Raw genomic sequence first — 24082 nt, 5'->3', positions numbered from 1 at the left:
GAATAGGAAATGAGAACTGTTTGATTGATCCACAGATGTTACTAATGAATTTCAGGAGCACTTGGGGTTAGTTACGCAGCTAGTTTTGATATGATGCTAATTATTATGTTCCTCATATTTATTATTCCAGCTGGCATTGAGATCATGGGATTTTTTTTGTTATTATCTTACTTTAAATTGAAATTTTATTCTGCTCTGTGGTTTCTTCAAGTGTGGAAGATCTGACCAGCAGGTCAGTTTCTCACTGTAAGAGCCCTCATGAATCACAGGATGCAGAGCTGAGCTATCAGAAAGTATTCCCACCTACATGCCCCATTCTGTTCTGCAGGCAGAGTCAGAATACATTAGTTAGAAAAGGGAATTTTCAAGTTGCGTGCTTGAATGTCACCCTGGAAACTGGTCCCCGAACGTTAGCTTGCTGTTGGCTGCAAGGCCCGGTGTGTGTCTCAGCTTGTGCTGCTCCGTCCCAGTCCCCTGTACATGTTTACACAGCATGGTTTTTCCTTCCTCTTTCCCCTCTACTCTGAGAGGGGACAACGTGAGCTTCCCCCAACAGTTCTCCTGAGCCTGTACTGCTCTGCTAAAGAGGGTGTTATTGTTATGACTCTTAAGGAAATGGATCACCTTTGTTGTTGTTCCTTATTTGTTTTATCCAAGTTGTGATCTCCATGGTGGTCTCTAGCTTCCATTGCCTGGGAGCAGAGAGAGGAGCAAAGTAAACCACTTTGTGTGATAGGCGGTTAACGATTTTAAGAAAATTACATCCGTGATGTAGCGGAGTTTTTTCTGCGCATGCTAAACTTTTATGAAATTGCCAGAATAAAGTACAATACTTGCTAGTATGGCTGTTAACATTTGCTAGATCACATGAAGATGTGTCTTCAAATGACAGATTACATCAGGTATGAGTGGAGACCAAGTCACTGCTCTTCTGGGGAGGTGTTAGACTATCGCCCTGCCCTGGCGGTGGCCTTTGGGGCTTTCTCACTGCTGCACCCAGCTTGTTCGAAATGCTGCTGCTGAGAACAAAGAAACAGAGTGAGACACTCGTGCACAGTGTGGGTGATCATGCCTGTGTTTTGTTCCTGACGTGCTGTGGCCACGCTGTGGAAAACAGTGTTTTTTGGAGCCAGTATGACGATTGTTTTGTAAAATTGTTTTGTAGACTGTATTCCAAACTTGACAGATAGCTAGCCTGCAAATTTCAGAATTATGAAGAAGCGTACCGAGTATTTCTGGGAGCAGAACTGTGGACTTGAAGGGAAGCTGGGGGTTCTCTGCTCTGTTGCAAATGGTGAGAGTGTAATTTGCTATCAGCTGCACCTACCTCATGCCCCCTTGGCCTTGCTGGTTTTGTGTGAACATCTGGTGGCCCCTGGAGTCTTCATGAGCCTTTTTTCAAAACTATTCTCAGTCTTGAGAGGAGCAGAAAATTCTGGATACTCTTAAAATGCCAGTGTTGAGAGGTGAAGTACTTGCTTAGAGTTTTTCCTCTTTTCTGTGTGTGCTGGGTATCTTTGAGCCTCGGTGGTAGCAGAGGGATGTGGTGAGCAAGCTTCCAGGTGGGTCTGTGCCCAGCCACCTGAGATGTCCAAGAAAGGCTGCTAGAACTTTAGTGTGCTGGGGGGCCTGGGGTGGGCACGTCCTGGAGTGGTGCTGCAGCCCCCTTCCAGGCCAGGCTATGCTCGCCACCCCCAGGCCGAGCCCACTACCAGTGTTTAGAAAGCACCAGTGAGGCTGTCTTCGTTTCCTGATCTCCAGGTAATTCTGCCATCTAACCTCAAGGAGTCGAAAGGAGCAAGAAAAAAGTTTCCCTCTCTTCTGAGTTTTGAAGAGTTTTCAGCCCAGGCCACTGAACATCTGTGTGTCTTTTCTGAAATATACAGTACAATCCCCACTCCCTCCTCCCCAAGATTCTGGCTCATGGGTAGAGGCCACAGCTGATTAGGTGGGCACTATTGTCTGGTGTGACGCATAGTGTGTGGGCCTTGTGGGGCTGCGAGGTGCTAAAGTGGACAGCACGTGATGTTGTGATGCTCTGGACAAACTCAGGTGCGTGTGCTCGGCGCACATCACCTCAGTCCTCATCGTGTGGTGCTGGCATCATTTGCTGGGTCTCCACAGGGTGATGAGTGTTCTTTATGATCAGATAGCTGTGTCCACAGCGGAGCAGGACTTCTGTATAGTCCAGCATACGTGCATATGAGTTTGGACAGCCGTGCATTGTTTTGCACAGAGGAGCCTGGGTGGAATGATGAGCCATGTCCAGCAGGCCACCTGCCAACACTTGGCTGTGAGATCTTTAAATTATAATTACAGGATTGGAAGGGATCTCATGGGCATCTCCTTGGGTTTCCTCCTAGAGCTGAAGTCAGTAGCTGTGGAAGTGGCTTCCCAGGTCATCTGCGTGCCCCTGGGGGTGGCTGTGTTGTGTGTGTGAGTGGATGCGCCCCCACTGCTGCCAGGGCTGCCTTCCCTGTGGGGGTGAGGACTTCCCTGCCTGGGTGTTACAGGGTAACTCAGACACAACTGTGTGCCCATCTGTCCCCTCTTGGCTGCCCCAGGAGGGTCCCCATGAGCTGTGGACATAGCGTGGGTGGTCACTTAGTGAGCCAGGGGCTAAGCCAAGGCTGGTCATGCTGACTGCTGTTCTCGGGACTTTGGGGCACTCAGTGGCCGGGTCCTGATTTCTTGCTCTCTGTGAACCAGTCTTTCTTTGCTGTGTCTCCAGCTCCCTTTCATGTGTTTGTGAAAGAAAGAAACACAAGTGTACAAAGCATACTTAGATCTTTAGGTTATCAGGAAATGAAGGACCTGTTATTTTCATTTAAAAATTACTTTCCAGATCTTTCCAGACTAAAGAAGCACTTCAGGTTGCCACTAATTATCAGCAGGAGATTTTATATCAAAACTGTGAGCCTGTTTCAGGAGTGTTTAGTAGGTAGGGATCAAGTGTTAGGGCTTTTCACTCGGTTTTCACAACTAATGGGAATTCTTTGATTTCATCAATGCTTTACTTCTTAGCAAATAAGAAAAAACAGTAAATTCCTGGTGTGGTTTGGGATGTCAGGTCTTATATTATTAGTATTAAGATTTATTTAATTTCTATCCTATGATTTTTTTTTTCCCCAGTGTGCTCATGGGAGCTTAGAAGACCCCAAAAGTGTGACTCATCACAAATTAATACATGCTGCTTCGGAGAGGGTGCTGAGTGATGCCAAAATGGTCTCAGAGGAGAACATCCAGGACAAAGGTGGGTCGCCCCACCTGGCAGCATGGGGCATGGCGCCACCAGGGGGCCAGTGTTCTGAGCTGGAAATGAGCAGAAGCCTGGATCGACTAAAAGGGTTTTATTTTTCCTTTGTTAAAAAAAGTGTGTGTGATGGAAACCACAGAGACTGAAACTGAGTGAGCAGCGGACATCTGAGAAGCCAAGTGTGAGCTTCATGTTTAATTGTTTCAGAGCAGAACCAGAAGCTCCAGGGCTTCTGCAGGTTTTATTTTGGGGTTGGATATGATCGTTGTGGTGGTGGTTTTTGACATCCTGGTGAGATGTTCTTATTATACATGCATCTGTTTAATCATTTGTAGTCTTGTGTTGGGAGGCACTTTGGGGAGAAAACCTCAGTTTTCTGTATGTCATTCAAATAATGACTTTAATCCTAGAATTCCTTGACGTAATCTGTTTTGAAAATACTAGATGTATTGAGTGTGATCATCAAACTCAAAACTAGATGGGAGATGACCTGCCACTGTGGACTGTGGACTAACCACAGCTCAGGTTTTTAGCTCCAAGAGTTAAGAACAAACTTTCCAAGCTCGTACGTTTTCAAAACTGAGCCCATTAAAATGAGAACATTTGCAAGATTCACACCAATTCTTTGTGTGGCCATCAGAGCCGTGCTGTGTGTGCCTCCTGGGCCACTGGCCACCTGTGGTGACCATAGCTGGGTTCTTGCCAGGCCCAGGAGCTGGTACCTCAGCCAGGGCTGTGCACACGTCATGAAAACTGAGGGAGTATGAGCCAGTGGAGACGTTCAGGTTAGGAGGGACCCAGAGGGAACCCTGCTTTTCTGTCCTCAGCTCCTCTGGCATCCTTTGTGCAATTTTATGGATGTGAAATAATAAGCAGCTTGGTGGACATAAATGTTTTTTTCTAGATGTCCTGTTATTGATAAAAAAGCGTGCTCCATCTCCGCTCCCTAAGATGACTGATGTCTCAGCAGAAGAAAAGGTAAGTTTCAAAGTTTGCAACTGGAGATCTTTATTGGTAGTGTCTCCTACATTTAAAACTGATAAAAAGAAGTGTTCTGTGTACGAGTCATTCACCAACCCGGCGTGTTCTCCTTCGTTACGGTAGATGCGGTGGGAAGGGATTCTCTGTTACGGCTGAGCCTGTTTAGCCCGTGTTGGTCCTGGTCCCTGGTCATGTGACCAGCACACAGAAAACCTGGCTGTGTGTCTTTTGAGATGCAGAGAGAACGACGGCACATTCTTGAGTCTTGACTTCATTTTTGCGCTGCCACAACCCAACCTGCATGTCCTTCTGTCCCTCTTCCTCGAACAGCCAGATCAGCCCTGCCAGCAGAGTGGAGGACAGCTGCTCACAGACCGCCATGCAGAATATGGAATGTGAGCGCAGACAGCGGCGGGCGAAGGCGTGCGGGGCGACATGCATGGCTCTGTGCTCTTCATTCTTAGCAAGGCTGGGTTTTACCTGTTTGTCTTGTCTGTTTCTTGCAAGACAGAATTGGATGTCGTCGGAGTGTGTGTTGATGGGATCGTTTATGATCCGCATCTTCCCTTAACTTGGGTGCCTTAGGAAGACTGCAGTTTATTATTTAGAGGCTGTCCCAAAAGCTCATTCTTTAGAGGCTCATCTTGCGCAGTATAAGACATCCTCTGTAAATAGGTCCTTTTCCTCCTCTTACATCAGACTTCATGCCTGTGCCCAAGTGCTATTTTACAGGCAAGCTACCTTCATTCAACAGTTTTTTCTTTACTTATCCCAAGGGATAGCATTTCTTACTCATTCTTTGAAATGCTGGGGAGAGTGTTCGCCCCAGAGAAAGAGCCAGGCTGTAGTCCTTTAGGGCTGGGCCCATGGCCTGATAGCAGATGAGCTATTTTAGGGTCTCATCTGGGACCACGGGGGTGGGAGGAGTGCCCTGGGCTTTGGCCCCTTCCTTATCTTCAGCCACACCTGGTCAAGGCGCAGGCGGCACACGGGCAAGCTGCCCCACCCCATCTCCAGCGGACAGAGCTGGGCCTGCCCCCGCCTGTCTCAAGGCTTGCTCTGAAAACTGGCGGGCAGGATCGGCTGTTCTCAAATTACGGTTTTGACAGTTGGCATTCAGACTTAGAGGCCCTGTATCTAATATAAACAGCAGGATTCTGATTACAGCCGCCATAGCCTCTTGGACGGTGGTTACAGGATGCAGTAGAGCTCACTTGAGGAGCTCACCTTTTCCCTTCACATACATGTAAAACGAAACATTGTAAGACGTCAATTCATATTTAAGTCAAAATAACACATGAATTAAAAAATTCAAATAATACTGCAAATCTTGTAATAAAAATCACCAGCCTCCTATCACAGCTGAGTCATACTCTGAAGATGACCACTCATAACCGTTACCTTAGCAGTTCTCTTCCTGATTTTTAAGTAATACGTGTGTGTTACTGTATTAGTCCATTTTTGTTGCTTATAACAAAATGCACAGAACTAGGTGATTTATAAGAAAACAATTTATTACTTAACAGTTTCAGAGTCTGGGAAGTTCAAAGTCCAGGGAACATATCTGGTGAGGGTCTTGGTCATGGTGACAGTGACCCAGGGGTCTCACATGGCAGAAAAATGGCAGAGCAGAGAGAGAGAAACCCTTTGTGTGCTCTCCTTTTAAAGCCCTCAGAACCACGTCCCTGACCACCATTATTAATCCATTCTCTAAGCACGGTCCTGTGATCCAATCACCCCTTTAGGGTCCCACCTTTCAATTACCATAATAGGATTTCCCACCCTCAGCAGTTACAGTGGGGATTAAGCTTCAATGAGGTTGGGGGACATCCAACCTACAGCAATTACTATTTGTTAAATGATCAATTTAATTTTTTTATTATTATTGTTTTTAAAATTTTTATTGAATCATAATTGATTATACATATTTTGGGGGTTCAACGTTGAGATATGTTGATCAAATCAGTATTACTAATATATATATTGTTACAAATCATATTCATTCTTTATGCCCCTTGTCCAAGCTCTCCCCCTCCCGCCTCTGATAACCCTAGATTTCTTCTCTTCTTCTGAAAGAATAATGGTTACTTCGTTGATTTGTTGCCTATATGATCTGTCCAATGCTGAGAGGTGTGTCCAGGTCCCCCAATATTATTGTAGAGCAAATGCTTCTTCTGTCACTCTGGAATGGGCTTTGTGGAGAGAGACATCCTCTTCTTTTCTTTGGTCTCTGCTGGTGGCTCTCCTTGTGTCAATGCACTCCAGTGGCTGGTGGACCATCTGCATGGTGGCTGTGATATCTAGCCACTTTCATTGCAGCCATGGTTATTGTGGTGGCTGTGGTGGGCCACCCACATTGAGATGATGTTTTTGGCATGCTCCTTGGCTCTGGTGGTATGCCTGGTTGTGGGAGGGAGTTCCAGTCCCTGGCCCCATGCCTTGGGTCTCCGGATGGGCACCGAGGTGCTGGTGGTGTGCCTGGTTGTGTGGGGGCGGGTTCGGTCCTTGGCTCCATACCTCAAGACCCTGGGTGGGCCTTGAGGCACTGGTGGTGTGCCTGGTTGTGGGAGAGGAGCCTGTCTGGTCCCGGGCTCCATGCCTGGGGTCCCTGGGTGGGCCCCAAGGTGCTGGAGGTGTGCCTGGGCAGGAACTAATTTGTTGTCCTTTGCTTACTTCTAAAGTGGGGGAACTTCTTGTTGGGACCAGTACTTGAGCTGTATGATTGAGCTAAATTGCTGCTTTGCTGCTGATTCCCTAGGGAAGGCTTTTTGTGCAGCTCAGGTTTTAATGGTTGACCTTATAGGTACTTTTGGCTCTCCAGAGACCCAGTGCACCTGGGTTGTGTAGAAACTCTGATCTGGGACTGAGTCTTTTCATCATACTGCACCCCATGCAATTCTATATCCCTGACGGGTCTCCTCTGAGTGGTCCTGTGCTGATTGGGGCGCATATCAGCTATCCTTGCTGTGTCCCAGTGTTCTCCCAGTGGGCCCGTTTCCCCCACTGCCCATGCTGCAAACATTTCCCATTGGACGGGCTGTGCGCTGATCACTTGTGATGACTCACCAGCCTCCAAATGGCTCTTTTTTTTCAGTTGTCTGTGGCTCCTTGCTCCTGTGTGGGTTCATGGGAACCCTATTAGTGGTCCTGCTGGCCTGGGGACCACCAAGGCCCTCTTCTCCCCTGCTGCCTCCCAGCAACCCCATCTGAAGGGCACAGCTGCAGCTTTTTTTTTTTTGTCTTTTTTCGTGTCCGGCAATGGATCGCAACCCTCAGTGTCGCGCCTGTACCGGACCGGGACCAGCAACGGGATCGCAACCCTCCGTGTTGCGCCCGCACCTCACTCAGCCAGTGAGCGGGAACCGGTCTGTATGTGGGATCCGAACCCTTGGCGGGAGCGCCGCCGCGCTCTCAAGCAGCACACTGTAGCAGTGCGCCACCGGGCCGGCCCACAGCTGCGGCTTTTGCCGGCTCCTTCTCAATGCACTCAGCAGCTCCAGGCTTAAAGCGGCAGCGGCATGAAATGGTCGGAGTGGTTCTTTCTTTCTCTTGTCATGGCTTCTCCTGCCTTCATGCAGTCCATAGGTCTCTCCTCCTCTTCCCCTGAGCTCTAGCGGCCCCAGCTTGGCTGTTGTTGCTTTTTTATAGTTGTTAATTGGTTGATTTGTGGGAGAGAGTGATGCTGGGGACTGTCTATTCCGCCATCTTGACCGGAAACTCCCAAATGATCAATTTGAGACTTGATTGGCTTTTTAACAATAAGGATGTGTCTCCTCCCCTGCCTTCCCTCCCTCCCTCCTGTTGGGTCATCATGCTGGCTGAAGATACTATTATTATTTAAGTGTTGTTTTCTGCCCTGAGCAAAGTGTGTTAAGATTATCTCTCCTAGGGCCGGCCCGGTGGCGCACTGGATAGTGCGCNCTCAATGCACTCAGCAGCTCCAGGCTTAAAGCGGCAGCGGCATGAAATGGTCGGAGTGGTTCTTTCTTTCTCTTGTCATGGCTTCTCCTGCCTTCATGCAGTCCATAGGTCTCTCCTCCTCTTCCCCTGAGCTCTAGCGGCCCCAGCTTGGCTGTTGTTGCTTTTTTATAGTTGTTAATTGGTTGATTTGTGGGAGAGAGTGATGCTGGGGACTGTCTATTCCGCCATCTTGACCGGAAACTCCCAAATGATCAATTTGAGACTTGATTGGCTTTTTAACAATAAGGATGTGTCTCCTCCCCTGCCTTCCCTCCCTCCCTCCTGTTGGGTCATCATGCTGGCTGAAGATACTATTATTATTTAAGTGTTGTTTTCTGCCCTGAGCAAAGTGTGTTAAGATTATCTCTCCTAGGGCCGGCCCGGTGGCGCACTGGATAGTGCGCCGCTTGGGAAGCGCGGCAGCGCTCCCGCCCGAGGGTTCGGATCCCACATACAGACCGGTTCCCGCTCACTGGCTGAGCGAGGCGCGGGGGCAGTGCCGAGGGTTGTGATCCCGTTGCCGGTCCCCGGTCCGGTACGGGGGCAACACTGAGGGTTGCGATCCGTTGCTGGACACGACAAAAGACAAAAAGGAAAAAAAAAAAAAAAAGATTATCTCTCCTAGTTGGCTGGTTAGCTCAGCTGGTTGGAACGTGGTGCTGATAACACCAAAGTCCGGGGCTTGATCCCTATAGTGGCCAGCAAGAAAAAAAAAAAAAGAATTATCTTTTTTATACAACTTGAAGTCAGGTAGTGTAATGCCTCCAGCTTTATTTTCACACAGCTTTGTTTTTCCTGGAGTTACTAACTGCCTTATCGTTTTATTTGTTTGCTTGCTTAGTTTATTGTAGGCTTATCACTTATTTTTTCATATTCTTCAACAGAATTGACAAACATTCTGAAAATGTGGTCACATGTATTAGGTATCTGCCTGTTCCCTTTTTTCCTGGAGATACTCCTCCAGGCCCCTCTGGCCTCTGCATCTCTCCCAATCCAGCCTTCCAGGCCTACTGCACAGCCTGAATTTTCCTGCCTCTATTCTCTTAGAACCTCCTGATTTTATATGTTTCCTGCTGCCATCTCACAAATTGCCACAGACTTACCCACCTAAAACAACACTCATCTCTCAGCTCACCATTTTGTGGGTCAGAAGGCAGCTGGCACAGATGGTTTCTTTGCTCAAGGTCTCAAGTTGAAGTCAAGTTTGAAGGGCTGCCTTCCTTCTGGGGGGCTCTGCTCCTGCAGTTGTAGGGCTGACCTCCTGTTTCTTGCTGGCTGTCAGGTCCACTCTCAGCTCCTGGTGGCAGCCCGTGTTCTCCATCTGCACAGCCAGCAACAGAACTTCTTGTGTGTTGAATCTCTCTTGCCAGAAAGGGCCCTATCCTTTTTGATGGCTCTCCTGATTAGGTCAGGCTCACCCAAGGTTATGTCCTTTTCCTAAAGTTGGCTGTGCCATATGATGTAACCTAACCCCAGAGTGGAATCCATGCTGCTCATGCCCTGCAGTCATGCAAGGGTGACTGCTGGATGCAGGGAGTGTGGGCCATCTTCCAGTCCTGCCGACTGCTGGATTGAGTGTCCTGTTCTGGCTCATTTGCACCCTGGTGTGGTGGAGCCTGACTTCCTCTGGCATCTAGGAAGGGAAGTCAGTCTTGAGGCCTTGTGTTCCAGTGTTGGGGAGCTGTGGAGTTAGCATCAGCCATGTGCCATGCACAGGGTCAGCTCTGATCTCCATATGTGGTCGTGTCCCCTATCCCCACTCCAGCTGGAACGGCGGGATCTCCTGATGCTCTGGAATCTCATCATGTGCTCTGATGTGGGTCTTTTCCCTTTACTGTACCTGGCACATGGTTCTGCAGAGTCAAGTATTTGAGTTCTGGGAAATTTAGTTCTGGAAATTGTTCTGGATTATTTTTTGATAATTTCCTCCTTGTTTTCTCATTCTGCAAGTCTTATTAGTTGGCTGGTAGGTCTGCTTTTTAAGAGATTTTCTGTTGTCTTCTAAGCATTCTGTAGCTTTTTAAAAATCTGACTGTGGGGCCAAGCCCGTGGCGCACTCGGGAGAGTGTGGCGTTGGGAGCGCAGCAGCGCTCCCGCCGCGGGTTCGGATCCTATATAGGGATGACCGGTGCGCTCACAGCGCTCACTGGCTAAGCGCGGTGCGGCCAGTCTCAAAAAGGACAAAAAAATAAAAATAAAAAATAAATAAATAAATAAATAAGATAAAATCTGACTGTGATTTTTCTTTTTTCTTTTGTCAGTGGCTGGTAGGGGGATCTGAACCTTGACCTTGATGTTACCAGCACCACACTGTAATCAGCGGACCTAACCAGCCAGCCCTTGGCTGTAACATTTTAGAATTTCCCAAGCAGATTCCTCTTCTCAGATTGTTTGTTATAGCGTCTTGGTGTGCTCCTTGTCCTAGTGTGCTGTCATGTTTTCTGGTTTTCATGCTCTCTTCTTCCCTTCATGCTTCTTTTTATTTTTCCTGTTCTTATTTTGGTCTTTGTCTTTCATGTTGGAAGCATTCCTTAAATATCTGGCCAGCTGTCGTTGGCTGTCTGTCACCTTTAAGAGGACCTGGAAGCTCATGGGCAGCTCTCTGTGCCTGGTTGGGCTGTGCTAGCTGGTGGGCTTCCCTGTGGCGTGGAGACAGCGTCCCTGATGCTCGGGGTGCAGGAGAGGGCCATTCTTCCCTCTGTGGAGCCTGCAGATCCTGGCCAGGGCTTCTCAGGCTCAGCTTCTCCAGGAGTTGGCCGGCTGAGCAGGGTGGTGGAGGAAGGCTACTCCTGCTCCTAGAGCTCGTGCTCCACCTGCTGTGACAGCTGGTGCCTCTGACCCCCTGGGCTCTGGGATGGTGGCAATGGCCTTGCTTCATCCAGGTCTCTGCTCTGCAGGCCCTTGGTATCAGCCTTTGGAGCTCTACCCACTCCTGTCTGCTTTTTGTCTCCTGATTTTGTTTCCTCTCCATTTCTGCCATCTTTGTTCCTTTACTGCTGCGTCAGGGCTTCTGGGAGGCGCAGACAGGTGCTATTCTTGGCCTCCAGGCCTGACTGCAGGTCTGTGTGGTTCCACTGAGGTCGCCTCCCATCCCAGCACCAGCCCCAGCCCCGCCACTGCCCCTGTGGGATTGTTGCCCTGTGGCCACCTTCTCCTCCTCTTTCCTTCACTGCCACGCTCTGGTTCACAGCAGGCAGGCATTGTGTCCTAAGTGTCACATCCAGTCTTCCGTCCCTGAGACTGTGCACAGAACTCTTTGCAATCTCCCGACTCATTGAGGAGTCTATAGTCCTAGCTTCCCAAGGAAATGGATTCTTTGCCTAATTACAGTTCTGTCTGTTTCATTTGCATAATCTTGCCTTTTATTGCTCTTAGTTCTTTCTCACTTTCTGATTACTTTTCTGTGTAGAAAAAACAAGAGCAGAAAGCTCCAGACAGAGATGCTATATTCCGAGCAACAGCGAATCTGCCGTCCTACAACATGGACCGGGCTGTGGTCCAGACCAACCTGAGAGACGTGAGTGTCGGCCCAGCGTGGTGGACCCCAGTGGGGTGGACCCCAGCAGGGCAGGGGTTACCAGAAGAGATTCCTAAAGAGTATTTGGGGAAGCTGGGGAAGGATGTACAGGAGCCCTTTACTATTTTTACAACTTTTCTGTAAATCTGAAATTATTTCAGACTAAGAAGTTTAAAAGACATTTGAAGGCAGGACTAAAAGAATAAATACTCATAGAAAATGTAAGCGTTTTGGGGCCGGCCCGGTGGCGCACTGCGATAGTGCGCCGCTTGGGAAGTGCAGTGGCGCTCCCGCTGAGGGTTCAGATCCCACATACAGACCGGCCGCTCACTGGCTGAGCGAGGTGCGGGGGCAACGCCGAGGGTTGCGATCCCGTTGCCGGTCCCGGTCCGGTCCGGGCGCGACACTGAGGGTTGCGATCCATTGCTGGCCACGAAAAAAGACAAAAAGGAAAAAAAAAAAGAAAAAAAAGAAAATGTAAGCGTTTTGCCCTGAGTTTGGCAAAAGCTTTTAGATAGAAATCTGAACTCTTAAGTTATTGGAAATTAATTAAGAAGTTGGAAATTTCTAAGTTGAAAGAGAGCAGCATTTGCAGATCTCATGTGGGCTTGCCCCAGGGCACGGGGCATGCACGGGCTGTGCAGGAATGGGGAGAGGGGCTGGCTTTCCACTGTTTCTGGTGCCGGTCTAGTCTCGGAGCACTGCCGTGAGCCCTGGTTCATTTTAGGAACAGGCCTCTCTTGGGGTCTTTTCCAGAGAGCTCCACACTGACCAGGGCATTGTAAGTCTTCTGCAGCGGCTGGTGTGTGTGTCTCCCAGGCCTGCAAGTGTGTTCAGCTCAGGTGTGTTTGTCCCAGTGTGGTATCTCACATGAAGACTGAGGCTTGTTGTGGGAGAGAGGGGACAGCTGATTCCCTGATCTCCAGGCCCTGTAACTGGGTGCTGGTCTAGAGGGGGCCTCTGATGGCATTGCACAGCCCTTCTTGTCTAGAAGATGCAGTGGTGCCGTCATGTTTCAGCCTAGTGACAATTAGAGACCCGCAGCTGCAGAGCCCACCCGTGGAGGGTCTTCAGCCAGCTTAGCACCACATGGCCAGATGCTGTCCTCATTGGGACTGGGATGAGCGTCAAACTTGGCCCTCAGTGACTGTCACTGGACCTTTTCCTGTGTGTTGCCAGCCCGTCTGTGCAGACAGAAGGCCCTCCTGAGGAGAGGCGGGGCTCTGCTGGTCCCACTCCTCCTCCTTGGCTGATCTTGACCCTCCCTCCAGAAGGAAAGCAGCATAATTTTGACTCTCTCAGATGTAAGGTTCTAGGACAAGGCAGTGAGGTAGTAGATTCAGGTAGGTTTGTTGGACATTTAGAAAAGTGACCTGTTTTTGTTTGTTTCTGATTGCAGTTCCAGACAGAACTCCGGAAGATCTTAGTCTCTCTCATCGAGGTGGCACAGAAGTTGTTAGCGCTGAACCCCGATGCGGTTGAACTGTTCAAGAAGGCAAATGGTACGAACACCCCCAGCCACATTGCACAACCTGCACTCACCCGGCCTCTGCTCCCAGCGTCCGCAGCCACACCCCCGGGAAAGTCGCGCGCTGTGGTTTCTCCTGCAGTCGAGGGGCTGCTGGCCTGCTCATCGCACTGTCCCCTGCGTGCGCACTTGAGAGCTGATGGCTAGACCTCAGCCTTTCTGAGGTTTCAGATCATTGCTGGAACACTGGGTGCTGAGATGAGGTGGGTGAACTCTGAGGGGCTCGGGGAGGCCCCTCACGAGGCCGTCTCCTCTCTCGCCTGCAGCTATGTTGGATGAGGATGAGGATGAGCGTGTGGACGAAGCGGCTCTACGGCAGCTCACGGAGATGGGCTTTCCTGAGACCAGAGCCACCAAGGCCCTTCGGCTGAACCAGTATGTCATCGGGGCGCCTCCTTCCCTTGCTGGAGATGCTGGGGGCTTGGTCCTGTGGCTTCCCCGTGGGTGGCATCCTTCCTCCCAAACTCTGATTGAATCGTTTCTAATATGTGTGAGTTTTTAAAGAGGAACCTTAAATGTTTGCTCCAGAAGTATCTTAATTTATCATCTCAAAGAGTTTTAAGAGAGTTTTAAATCATCTCGTTCTTTTAGGGAAGGTGATATGTAGGGGTCATTCTGTAAATTCTCACTGGGCTGTCGTTTATGAGAACAAATTCAAGCCTGTTCTCAGCAGGGACATCGACTCTCTAATAGTCTCTTGAGATTCACATCTTTAGTTATTGCCTCTACTTCTGTGTTCAGATCCAAAAGGATTGATCCATAAACCAAAGCATGGCCCCTGGCGGTGGTTTGTTCCTCTGTGCCTTGGACCTGAACTCTCACCCTGCACCACACATGTGGTCCCTTTGCTTGTGAGTGGGCTCCGTGTCCTGCTGGGCTTCAGGGAGTTCCACTGAAGAGTCTTGTTACCAGGGATCATCAGCTATGGCTAGAGAAGCCGTTAAATAGAGCCTTTTCTTGGCAACATGCAGGAGGTAGAGGGCCCTCGTGACTTAGCCCGGGCACGTTGGACACAGTCTCTGGTTCCCTTGCAGCATGTCAGTACCTCAGGCCATGGAGTGGCTAATCGAGCACGCGGAAGACCCAGCCATAGACACTCCTCTGCCGGGCCAATCCCCGCCAGGAGCGGTGGGGGCCGAGGCGGCTGCCCCCGAGGCTGCTGCTGGAACTAGCACAGAGGATGAGGAGGCCAGAGATGAGCTCACGGAAATCTTCAAGAGGATTCGGAGGAAAAGGGAATTTCGGGCTGATGCTCGGGTATGTGTTACTGGACCTGTCGCCAGGTAGAGTTGCTGTTTCTTCACTTGAGGCCACGTTATGTAAGGGAGCTAGGGCCTGTCGCTGTGAGCTGGGGCAGCTTGCATCCCTGGAGAAAGTGGGGCTGGGGAAGGAGTTTGCAGACAGGCCAGGAGGGTGGACTCGAGTTCCCAAGTTCACGTCTCAGTTATCCTCACTTGAATCCAGGTGGCTGTATTTCCCTGGTAATTGGTTGACATATCTGTCATTCCTGAAAAACTCAAAATTTTAAGTTCTGTCCGTACTACACATGACTGTGAGCTGCACCTGTTGCTGTGGCCCCTCCATGGGGTTGGGTGGGGGCCTGGCCTGGAGGCCTGGATGGTCACTTGCCCGGGGGACTGCCTTGTGGGCAGGGCTGGCTGGCCATCTCTCACTGCCATCTGCAGGTCAAGGGCCTGTGGTCTGGGCTGTCTCCGGCTATGCGTGGCCAGCTGACGTCAGCAGGTTTCCATGGCCCCGCCTCACCACCGCCTTCACTGTCCTGTTCCTTGATGAGGATTTTAATTCTCTGATGTTTCACACTGTTTTAAACATACTCATATTTTTTTCCAAATCCTAGAGCTACTCGCTCAGAGCTCCGCTGTCCTGATCCCCGCGAGCAGGCGGTGTAAAGTATTTTCTCAGGGTGGATGGGTTTTCATCATGGACCCCTATGGGGCTTGTTGTTTCCCGTGGGAATCCCATATGGCTGGGTCACAGGAGAGGGGGACCCCAGTTTTTATGTCAGTTGTCCCCGCGGGTCCCCAGACCTGCAGCGCCTGCAGTATGACCTGTGGCTCCGCGGCTGATTCCTTCCTGCCTGGGGCTCTGCAGAGACACACGCTTCCTAGTGCGGCTGCTCACCCCCCAGGGCCCCACCTTCTGTCCCCAGACCTGCAGCGCCTGCAGTATGACCTGTGGCTCCGCGGCTGATTCCTTCCTGCCTAGGGCTCTGCAGAGACACATGCTTCCTAGTGCGGCTGCTCACCCCCCAGGGCCCCACCTTCTGTCTATGTGGGGACTCAGACCCTGACCCTCAGGCCCTGCTACTGCCCCCCACCTTGGGCGGCCCCACCTGACCTGTCACCAGGCTGGATTTCTCATTGTCTTTGCTTCTGTCACTTGGGGTTCCCCTCTCTCGTGCATTTAGCTGTGCATTTAAAAGTCTTTCTGTTACTTTGCTTGTGTTGCTAGGCTTGGTGGGAGGTTGGTCTCGTTATCACAGCTCCCCGGGAGGGAGCTGAGGGCACATCTGGTGTGGACCCTGTTGGGGATGCGGCACTGGCTCCTGGGGGCAGTCCTTTGTGCTTCGCGGTCGGCTCGTGCTTTCCTGTGTCTCAGTCTGTGTGGTGCTCATGAGGATCACTGCTGGTTACTTCATATTGTTTCTTGCTATCTTCACCCATTTTCCTCGGGTGCTTTTCTGCTGACGCTCCTTCCTATCACTGTGTGTTAGAACGTCCTGTAGGACGTCAGTTGTCGTAAGAGGCTGTCAGGGCTCAGGGCACCAGCCTCTCGGCTTCTCTGCCCTTTGGTTTCTGTACCAGCTGTGAGATGAGGCAGGACTCCGTCAGGATGCGACGTTAGCTTGCTTCCTGGGGAAGGACTGCAGAGGGAGGCTTTGGCTTGATGCCACCATGCTCTTTCTGCTGCCCCCACCGGGGAGGGGACAACTGCTGCGCAGGGGGCAGAGCAGGCAGAGCCCGAGCTCTTGTGCCTGCAAGTGCAGGACCTCCCCACTGCTGCCCATGGGAAGGCTTTCCTGTCACGGCTGGGAAGGAGGGCCAGGGGCCAGGGTGTCACCCCAGAAGTATTGGGGCTGTGATAGAAATGAGGAGAGAGAAAGGTTTTTATTGAAGCTGACAGAAAGGCCACTTACCCTTGAGTTGAGCAATAGATTCCAGGCAGTTCTATGTGCCATTGTTGTGGAAGTCCCTGTGGTTAGGGAGCGGTCAGGCAAGCAGGCAAGGTCGCCTGTGAGAGGAGGCCTGGGCTCAGCTTGGGAACTAACCATGCATGGTTTGGCTCCAGCCAGTGTCCTTCCTGATGCCCACCCCCAGCTGGTGTCTTCTGTTGGGTTCTCTCCGAGCCATCTGACAGTCGGGTCCAGACTGGCGCAACGTTTCAGGAAGTCAGGGAGAGGGCGCTGGAAAGCCACTTGGGGCAGCGACACTGGGGACCCTTGCCTGGCCGGGAGCGGCTGCAGGGGCAGGGTTTGACTGCAGCAGATGGACGGGGATTGATGGGACTCTTAACTTTATTTTGCAAAATCGACCCTTTTAAGTGTGGTGTTATGAAAGTCCAGTATAAAGTACAGGATGTGTTATCTTGTTACATGACTTTTGTCCTGAGAATGTACATCCCTCCCCCAAAACATTGTTGATTGGGTCATTGTTTGCTCTAAGAATTAGCATATGTTCACACAGCTTCAGTTTTGTTCAATTTTGGATGTTTAAAATTAATTTTAATTTTTTTTCCTAAGATAAAATTTGAATATAACCCCCCTTTTCACAAGTTACTATGACACTTTACTCTCCATTTAAATTGGATTTTCTTACATGACCTTCCTCTAATGCCACTTATTCCTGGATAGCAAGGCCCTCTGGGATAAGCTGGCATGTGGTTGCTGAGGACAGTGTCACCTGCACAGTCACTCGACAAGCCCAAAGCATTTGCAGTGGGCCTGGCCCACCCTCCGTCTGCCCGCGTGCAGCTGCCGCCCGCCCATGCCAACTCTCCGGGTCTCTGCTGGCTGCAGCCTCGGCCGTGCCTCCTGGGCTTTAGGACGTTGACAACCAGGAAACACCGAGCCAGGCCCCAGGGAGAGGGCGCTGCTGTGGGACTTGCGAGTGTGGCGCTAACGGACTGTGTCCTCGTGCAGGCCGTCGTTTCCCTGATGGAGATGGGCTTCGACGAGAAGGAGGTGGTGGACGCCCTCCGGGTGAACAACAACCAGCAGAGCGCTGCCGTGAGTAGCATCCTGTCCCCTCCGCCACTGGTTACTCCCACACGCGCTGTTGCTTCTGGGACTTCCAAGTGACACGACGGGTAGATGGTTCAAATAGTCTACAGTTTTATTTATTTATTTTTTCCCTTTTGTCTTTTCTCGTGTCCGGCAACGGATCGCAACCCTCAGTGTCGCGCCCGTACCGGACCAGGACCGGCCACGGGATCGCAACCCTCGGTGTTGCTCCCGCCCCTCGCTCAGCCGGTGAGCAGGAACCGGTCTGTATGTGGGATCCGAACCCTCGGCAGGAGCGCCGCCGCGCTTCCCAAGCGGCGCACTGTAGCAGTGCACCACCGGGCCGGCCCAAGTCTACAGTTTTAAATATACTGAGAAGGTTCTGTACGTCCAGACGTTTCCAGACTCAGGACCAGCCAACAGGCGTTCGGTCCTGCCAGGGTTCCTGCCCCCGCACAGATTGGGCGTCTGGTGCGTTTGGTAATTACCCTTCCAGCGCCTTGGGGGCTGTGCTGCCTCCCCCGTTCTGTGACAGGAAGCAGCACGGTCACTTGAACTGCAGCGCCGAGGTCCACTGAGAAGCCTCCCAGCGCGGCCCCTCCCTCCACCCCACCTAACCCGTGGAGCTCTGAATCTGGGCAGGTCTTATCAAGGTCCCGTCCAGGGAGCACAGCCCTGGGGACCTGCAGGATCGTCGGGAAGGCCCGCCCTGATGCGCCCTCTTGGGTTTGCAGTGCGAGTGGTTGCTGGGAGACCGGAGGCCCTCCCCCGAGGAGCTGGACCAGGGCATCGACCCCGACAGCCCTCTCTTTCAGGCCATCCTGGATAACCCGGTGGTGCAGCTGGGCCTGACCAACCCGAAAACGTTGCTAGGTACGTGCACCTGCTTCATGCCAGCTGCCAACCTGATGGGGCGCCCTCCTGCAGCACACTGATGCTACCAGCATGACATGGTGTCGAGAGGCGCCATGCCTCGGTGGCTCAGCACGCAGCCAGTGTCCTGCAGCGTAGCTCCCATCTAAGTCCTCATAGGGCCTGAAAGTCAGGTTCTGCTTGGGGTGTGGCGGTCTCCTACCTGATGACTCTATACGAGCTTTGGAAAAACCCGAGCTGGTGGCTTACCCAGGTCCAGGAGGACAGATATAGAGATGTACATAATGTTTGCAACTTTAAACAGTAATAAAACCAGTAGCCATGTATCCACCACATAGCTTAAAACACAGAGCATTCCTGTCCCTCTGAGCCTCTGGTGCCCTCCCCCATTCACATGCCCTCCCCCTACCCCACGGTGGCGGGGGCGGCCAGTGCTCTCGGCCCTGAGGGCCTCCCGCTGCTTTGCGTTCCTGTGGAGTTTGGCCACTTTTATGTGTATCTGCAGACTTTCTATCATCCGTCCCTGCCTTTATACAAATAGAATTTTAGGCAGGCTTCTGTGACTTTTTGCATTTTGTAAAGTTCTGTGCAGTGTTTCATTGAATGACTGTGCCACTATAGGTTTCTCTCCTCTGCCACCCAGTGTCACTGGGGTGGTTTTCTCACACATGGTGCTGCTTGGCACCTTATAAGTTTAACTTACACGAGCAGCAGGGTTCGGTCACCCTTGACACAGTTTCCAGTACTGTACTCCACCCCAGTGGCTCCAGCTGGTGGCCAGAGATAAAGATTTGGAGGCATCTCTCCCACCCAGCAGGCTGGGCTCCCGCTTTCCCTGCTGTTTCCCTTAAATGGACCATTCAGACATTGTTCCTTGAACTTGAAGTGACCACCTCTCAGTCGCAGTGTGACCACCTGGAACTTGTGCCTGCTTGCTTTAAATCTACCAGTTAAAAATCCACCAGTTTCCCATGGGAAACCTGTTTGGCTAATGCCCTGGACCCAGAGAGGGCGTTGGCCCACACGTCCCCTGTCTCCCTGCCTATACTCCCTGACCTCCATGGGTGCGGCCTCCCCAAGCTTGCTGTGTATCCCCCAGGGTCTGAAAGTACTAAGAACTCTTAAACTTTCACACTGTGACTATGTCATTGAGGCCGTGACCACAGTCTGACACCCGAAGGATGGGAAACCCCGAAGGGACCTATGCAGGTAGGTCCCCTGCTGGTGCTCTTTGTCTAGGCCTCTCAGCTGCTGGAGATAGTAGTTACCAGCTGAGACAACAGAGTTTCATTCAAAGCTCAGGGCCCTTGTTTGTCCCCAGCAACAGCTCCCTGAAGTCAGGGCAGGACATTTGCCGCCCGGGCAGGTGCAGAAAGTGTCTCCGAGCACTGCGATCTTTAAGGCTGAGCTGCTTTCAGAAGCGTACCGGCCACTCGTGGCACCTCGGCTGTGGAAAGGCCTTCTGCTCTTTCGGCCTCTTTTTCTATTGGGTTGTTTTTCTTTTTCTTACTCATTGGGAAAGTGCTTCGCATTCCGTACATTGGTCCTTTACCAGCTGTTCGTATTGAGAGTGTTGCTCCGTTTCTGGTGTCTTACGTTGATGAACAGAAGGCCTGTGTTTTGATGTATTTGAGTTGTTTGTGTTTATGAACCTTGAAAAGAATCCTCCTATCCCAGGGCCAGAAAGACACTCTCCTTTATTTTTTCCTGAAAGTTTTATAGTTTCTCCTTTCTTATTTAAGTCTGTAATCTACCTGGAAACGGGGGTGGGGGATGTGTAAGGTAGGGAATTTTCCTCTTTGTACCTAAACTCTAAAACTTGAGGGATTTTTTCCTGAAAGTTTTATAGTTTCTCCTTTCTTATTTAAGTCTGTAATCTACCTGGAAATGGGGGTGGGGGATGTGTAAGGTAGGGAATTTTCCTCTTTGTACCTAAACTCTAAAACTTGAGGGTATATCTTTTGTGAGTTTATTTTCATTCTCAGCAGTCTCCTTCACAACTGAAAGCACGTTCCTTCCATTTCTCCTGCTGTTTGTAGACCTTAGGAGACTAATATGTGCTGCCTTGGGGTCTGCCAAAAAACCTTTTCTAAAAGGTTTTCTTGTAATATTTTACCATCGAGATTGCTATTTGTAGTTTTTATTAAAAGATGTGTTTGATCAGATTAAGGGAGTTCTTTTCCTTCAGTTTAGTGGCGAAGAGTTTTATCCCCTGCTATCGAGATTGTCACGTGGTTCGCTACTGTTGAGTCTAACAAACAGCACAGAGGACCTCCTGGCTGGCACTTGGCAGCTGTAAGTCTGTGCACCTGCAGCCCCAAAGCACTTTCCTCTGGTACAACAGGACTGGGTAGCAGTGGCCTCGGGCCTGAGGCTCCCCCTGCCCTGGAGCTCTGCCTGCAGAACCATGATCATGCCCTGATCATGCTCATGCCCTGATCAGACCCTGTGCCCCAGGCCTCCCTGCCGTCACCAGGCTGACGCGCCTGCGCTGGGCGTCTGCAGTTACACATTTCCCTCAAGCTTGTATTTAATTATATCTAAAAAGTCCTTCCTCGGATAAATACCCATCTGTGAAATTTTTAATATTTAACTCCTTTTTTCATCTTTTTCTTCAACTCTTTCATCCTTCTGGAATTTATCTGGATGTTCACCAGGAGGAAATGGGAATTGGGTCCCGCCCTGTTTGTGAAATAGCTCTTTCTCACCTCTCTCTGTGCTGCTGCCCTTACGGTGTAGGTTGTTCTCGTAGTTACCAAGCTGTCTTTCTGGAGTCTCTTTCTGAGATTTTAAACTGGTTTTCAGAGGGTTTTAATCAGGAGAACACCAGATGATTGTTTTAGGACCTGGGGATTGTCATGTTATGGACAGAACTAAGTCAGATCCACCCTGAGCCTTTATGCTCAGCCAGGGTCCTGTTCACAAATGCGTGTAGTTAACTGCCGTGCCTGGAGCTGTGAACCTGGGGCCACCATTGCTGAAGTGGTGTCATTGTGTGCTGAGATGGCCAGGCCTGGTGTGAACCAGACCAGACAGAGAAGGGCCTGGCACCCTGCAGGGGTACTCCTGCACGATGGCCTGGATTTGAGTGCCTTTTGCTAAAAGACACCTCTGGGTTTGGGGGACACAATTTTGTAAAACTGTTTAAACAACCACAATTTTCATTTGGAAGGTCTTCCCATTATTATTACTGTTATTTTTTGGCAGCTGGTCAGTATGGGGATCCAAACCCTTGACCTTGGTGTTATAACACCACGTTGTAACCAACTGAGCTAACCACCCAGCCCCCATTACATTTTTAATGTGCTAGTTTTTTTAAAAAAATTATTTTCCTAAGATTGAATTTTGAGATTTTTCAATTTGATGATATTAAATTTGCAACGATAGCTTTGTACATGAGCGTTCTCTGCACCTGGTTATTTTCTCAGGGTGGGATTGGAAGTGGGACTATGCTGAGACATTTTTAAGCTGGCCGGTAGCTGCTGCCAGATGGCTTTCCAGGACCGGTGTGCCCATGAGTGCACACACGGGCTTGCCACCCACCCTGCCAGAACCGAATTCTCGATTTTCTGTTTTCAGATGTACTGATTTCAGATCTGCAGATCAGGCGTTGCTGGGTGGATTTTCAGGCTGAGAGTTAGCATGTGGCCATGAGTTCTGTGTGGCCCCTGGCTCTTTAGGGCCTGCCCTTTTCATGAAGAAGCTGTGGAAGGGAGAGTGAGCCTACGTGCTTGTTGGCGTTAGTGGGGTGCTGACACTCAGTGCTGCTCTGTTTTCTCCACAGCATTTGAAGACATGCTGGAGAACCCATTGAACAGCACCCAATGGATGAACGATCCAGAAACGGGGCCGGTCATGCTGCAGATCTCTAGAATCTTCCAGACGCTGAACCGCACGTAGGTGGCGCCGTCCCACTTGGCGGCCTGGCTGCAGCAGCCTCCCCAGGAACGGGCCAGAGGGGACCCACCTGGAAACCCACCTTCAGCGCCTCAAACCTGGATTGTCAGAGGCGCCGCGGCTGTCCTCATCCTGACCTTGTTGCTTATGAACTTCTGTGACGGTAGTTTGTAAAGCCGTGATTTTAGCAAATGACAGGTGTTTACAAAAATGTGGTTGTTGCACTGGGAAGTGATGGTCGCCTCCTCCCCAGGGTGCTCCTTTGGGCTCTTGAAGTGCTGCTTGGGGTGACGCTTTGGTGTTTGCTTGTAGAGTCCACTTGTTATTTGAAAGAAGGCATGTTTCAATCCAGAGTGTTAATGGCAAACATACTAATTTAACTAGAGTAATGCACAGATGACTTTTCTTTAATAAATAAAACCCCTTTTCCTAGCTCCTGTCTCGGTGCTCTTTCAGGGTGGAAAAGGTGTGCACATCCTTCTGCATGTTTGCATCCTGGAGCCGCCTACGTGCTCACAGCTTGTACCTGCGGCTGGCGCTGTGGCCACGTCAGTGCCTTGGTGATCTTGTAGACACGTTTCGTTGGCAAAATCTCACTCGGTTGTAATTGGATTTGAGGGACAGTAAATTCGCTGGAACCAACCCTGTGTTCCCAGGTCACAGGTGGCTGAACTGAGCACGGCTGCCCACCGGCCGGCCTCTGGCCTCCTCTCCTTCTTTCTTTTTTAACATTATCTGTGTTTTAACATGAGAAAATGAGTTTCCTTTTTTGTGACCTCTGCTCATTATTATTGCTTAAGACAGTTAATTCTCAGCTGTCTCTTTAAACGTCTCTTCTGAGGCTGCCCCACCTGCATTCGCTCCCTGTGGCTTGCTCGGCTGCTGGCCCCAGGTAAGTGGGCACTGAGCGGGAGCCACCCCCTGCAGGTGGCCATCCGCGTGGGAACCTTAGCTGAGCTCTGATCCCTTTGCTGCTGATGGAGAATGCTTTAAGAAAATGTTCCTTCTCACAGCTGTAGGCTTTTCTGTTGTTCTTGAGATTTAGATTTAAAATGTCAAGGCAGAAATATGTAAAATACTTTTTTTTTTAAACTGATAAACATAATGTATTTATTACTTTAATACATTTCTTTCAGGTTGTAAATTTTTAGAGCATTACGCATGAATTAATTGCCATCAGGCTTTCCATATTACTGACATTCATAGGATTTCACCGCAGTGTGAGTTTTCACATGACTTTTAAAGTATTTGTTAAAATTTTAAACTTTCCTATATTTTGAAAACCAAGAAGGTTTCAATCCAGTGTGCATTTTGCGCACGTTTTTGTCAGTCGATGGGTCAGCTGAAGGCTTTTCCACACCCCACATTTAGCATCTTTGTCGGCTGCGAGTGTCTGTGCTTTCAGAAGGAACCGGAGCACGTGGGCTTCACCGTTGCTCACATGCCTCGGCTCCCTCCAGCGTGAGTCCTCCCATGCCTTTGAAATGCACTGGGACAGCCAAAGGCTTTCCCACACACCTGACACTTACAGGGCCCATATCCAGGGTGTGTCTCCTGTGTCTTTGGAAACCGGCAAGAGAAGCGGAGGCTCCACCACGTTGTCACTGCCTGGGCCCCTCGCCAGCGCGAGTCCTCCGTGCATCGAGAGGAGGGGGAGGCTGAGCTTCCCTCGCTGCCTTTGCTCATGCGGCTCCCTCCACAGTCCCGATTCTCACGTGGTCGGGTCCCTTGTGTGACGGGAGTGCCTCGTAGGGGATGGTGACCCATGGAGACTGTTCCACGTGAGCTGCGCTCACACAGCTTACTCCAGGAGGACTCTCTCGTTCACGC

The 24082-nt window shown here is 50.5% G+C and overlaps 1 protein-coding gene across 1 annotated transcript; it reads left to right on the top strand.

Annotated features, from left to right (window-relative positions):
- Positions 1–3135: 3135 nt before the first annotated feature.
- On the top strand, positions 3136–22685 carry UBAC1 (UBA domain containing 1). The gene is made up of 9 exons (XM_008589125.1): positions 3136–3253; positions 4161–4234; positions 11607–11714; positions 13114–13216; positions 13509–13617; positions 14277–14499; positions 17402–17488; positions 18217–18355; positions 22140–22685. The coding sequence occupies exons 1-9, from the start codon at positions 3223–3225 to the stop codon at positions 22253–22255; spliced, it is 990 nt and encodes a 329-aa protein (XP_008587347.1). The 5' UTR covers positions 3136–3222; the 3' UTR covers positions 22256–22685.
- The last annotated feature ends 1397 nt before the right edge of the window (positions 22686–24082 follow it).

The sequence above is a fragment of the Galeopterus variegatus genome, unplaced genomic scaffold (genome assembly GCF_000696425.1).
Source record: "Galeopterus variegatus unplaced genomic scaffold, G_variegatus-3.0.2 Scaffold5220, whole genome shotgun sequence".
NCBI classification, from domain to species: Eukaryota; Metazoa; Chordata; class Mammalia; order Dermoptera; family Cynocephalidae; genus Galeopterus; species Galeopterus variegatus.
Note: the sequence above shows the minus strand (reverse complement) of the source record. Positions and strands in the feature narration are given on the sequence as shown.